The 2,688-nt window shown below is 48.5% G+C and overlaps 1 protein-coding gene across 1 annotated transcript; it reads right to left on the minus strand.

Moving 5' to 3' along the window:
- Nucleotides 1-816: 816 nt before the first annotated feature.
- LOC108491883 (guanine nucleotide exchange factor VAV2-like) lies at nucleotides 817-1,570 on the minus strand (the record flags this gene model as incomplete). Its single annotated transcript, XM_017803680.1, has 2 exons — nucleotides 817-1,175; nucleotides 1,435-1,570. Coding segments are annotated over 2 exons (326 nt in total), but the record flags the coding sequence as incomplete, so codon positions are not given.
- Between the last annotated feature and the right edge of the window lie 1,118 nt (nucleotides 1,571-2,688).

Consider the following 2,688-nt stretch of genomic DNA (forward strand, 5'->3'; position numbering starts at 1 on the left):
CACTTCCATGCAGGCACCTCAGTAACTGCTGAGTGCCTGCCCCTGCCCCTTCTGCTGAACCTTGCACAGGCAACAGCAGGGAAGGAGGAAGAACACATCACAGCTAATGATGCCTGAACTGGCTTGGCGCTGCGCACTTGGACCAAACAGGATTTCGTGGTGGCAGATGAGAGAACCCAGATTTTTCTGCTCCACTGGAGCCTCCCCAGCCATTATATCTCTCACTGACAGCTACTGACAGCCCAGGAGGAACATCTGACCTGCCCACCACACATATGCTCAGCCTGTCTCATTACAACACTGCACAGAAACACACGAGAGAGAAGTGGGTGCTTTGCTTACCATTTTTCCGTGAGACTAGAAAGCATAGGAGAGCAAAGTGGAAACACATTTCATTAACACACAAAGCTAGCAGCATTTCTTCAGCAGCCAAGTGGCAAAACTGGCTATTCTTACCCCAATTTCCCTTTATCCCATCTATACAATACCTCTTCCCACGGCATGTAAGTGGATTAAGCTAATGGGGCTCTGCTAAAGCGATAGCTGGGAGGTTTTCCTTAGCCCTGCAGACTGAGCCTCAAACCACCAGCAAAATGATGTTCCTTCAGTGCTTCGAGTGCCAGTTTTGGCAGGCTGGTGTGCAATGCTCAGGTTGCCTTTCCAGGCTCCTCCACCCCACAGCTCATGGGAGCGAGAGCATCCGGGTGGACCTTCCCTCCCTCCCTGCCCTCCTCTTCCTCCCCTGTCTGACGTTTGCTCCCTGATGGTGGGCCAGAAAGCAGGGAGCAGCTTCCTCCCTCCTCACTCCAACCATCCCAGCCTCCTCAGGGCTGTTTTGCAAGAACAGAGAGGTCAAGGATCCAGCCCAGCCCCACATTAATAAACATTTCCCAAAGCTCTGTAAGGCTGCCTTGAAAGATGAGCATTTATTTTCCAGCTTTTTTTGCAAGCACTGTTTCTACTTTAAAAGGCTAATGGGAACATACTACCCTGAAACAGTTCCAAAATGCTCTCCAGCAGAGCCAATCCTTGGTCCACCTACCTTCTTAATGTCCTTGTTATTCATGGGGTCATCAGTCATCTTGTGGAAGAGCAGCTCAATAATTTCTTTCAGCTCGTAATTGTATCCTTTCCTTTTGCAGACGATCACCACTTTATCAAACAAAAATAAATACCTGCCCAAAGCAAGCAAATAAACAAGCAATCCAGTTAGACACCTCATCAAAGTCCCCATCCAAGGGGAAAGATTTGGAAAGCTCTGCAGAGCTTTCCAGCCAGCGCCGCTCAACGCTTGGACCCTGCTGTACTTTCACGTTGATGGTGGGTTCTGTCAGTGAAAGTCCAGGCAATAATTAAATAAATGAGCTCAAGGGGAGTCACCAAACAAAGGCACATTTAGTTTGGGAATATTTCTGAGTGCTGTTGCTCACTCACCTGTCCTGCTTGGTGTGGTTGACTATGGAGCGCACCTTCAGCTCCCCGTCGATCTTCGGCCTCCCAAACTCCTCCAGCTTCACTTGCTGCAGAAAGCAAAGCAGGGCTGAGATCCACAGCCAGGGCTGGAATGATGCTTTGGGGAGGTGGAAACCCAAAGCTGCCTGGATTGCACCCCCCAGCCCTGCTTCGAGCTGCTGAAGCTCCTGGGAGCAGCATCACCCTCACCAAGGGGAGGGAAGATGCTCCCAAGGGGAGCTCAGGGATGCTCCAAAGGGAGCCTGTGCAAGAGTAGGACCACTGGGGACCCCTGGACCTCCAGCACTGGAATCCCAGGGCAAGGCTCAGCAGACAAAGCATTTTTACAAAGTTTGGGATCTGGAAAGCAAACCCCTTGCCAAAATAAGCTGTTTTCCAGAGGTTTGTACAATAATTAAGGATGTCCCTGTCTGTTAAATAACCACCAATTAAAAGTTCACTGTTTCCAAATGAAGTCAGGGCTTAAAGCCCCCAAACCCAGCACCCCTCCAGGAAGCCCTTGGGGTGGGCAGCCCCCAGCACCTCCTTCCATCACCCTTTTGAAGTATCTCAGGTGTCAGCCCCAAATTGCATTACCCAGTGTAAAGTGTGACTGAGGAGCAGCTGCACCCACAGCTGACCAACCCCCCCCTCATCCCCTCAAATCGAAGAAAAGGTCATTAGCTTGAAGGTCTGCCACTGAATATCAAATTACAGGGTTTGTTCAGGGCTAAAGTGAGTGCTGGGCTGCACAGGGGCAGCTGATGCCCAGTAATGGGACTGTTTGATACCTCTGGAGTTTGGAGGATGAGATTCTCCTTAAAATATCTGGTTGGGATTTTGAGGATTAAGTGTGTTATTATGTCAGCCCTTCTCCTCCACTTTCAGTTAACTTCTGCCCTCTTAACAGCAAAAGAAAACCCACTTTAAGTAGCAGATAGCAGATTTGAGGAATTCTTGTGTTCCCCCTACACTAATAACATGAGAAAAAGTCAGAGACGCATTTTCAGTGCAACACCACCACAAGAAGTCACTCTCCATCACAGACAAAGCACCTTTGTGATGTAGCAACCACTTATGGACCATCAGCAAAACCACTGCCAGTGACAAGGGAGTGCCCAAACACATTGGGTAGTATACCAGAATAAGTAATAATTGCACCAAAAAAAAAAAAAAAGTAAAAATGTTAATAATAATAAAATTAATTTGGGTTCAAGAGGATTTTTCAACTTACCA

Source organism: Lepidothrix coronata, unplaced genomic scaffold (assembly GCF_001604755.1).
Source record: "Lepidothrix coronata isolate B3197 unplaced genomic scaffold, Lepidothrix_coronata-1.0 Scaffold2286, whole genome shotgun sequence".
NCBI classification, from domain to species: Eukaryota; Metazoa; Chordata; class Aves; order Passeriformes; family Pipridae; genus Lepidothrix; species Lepidothrix coronata.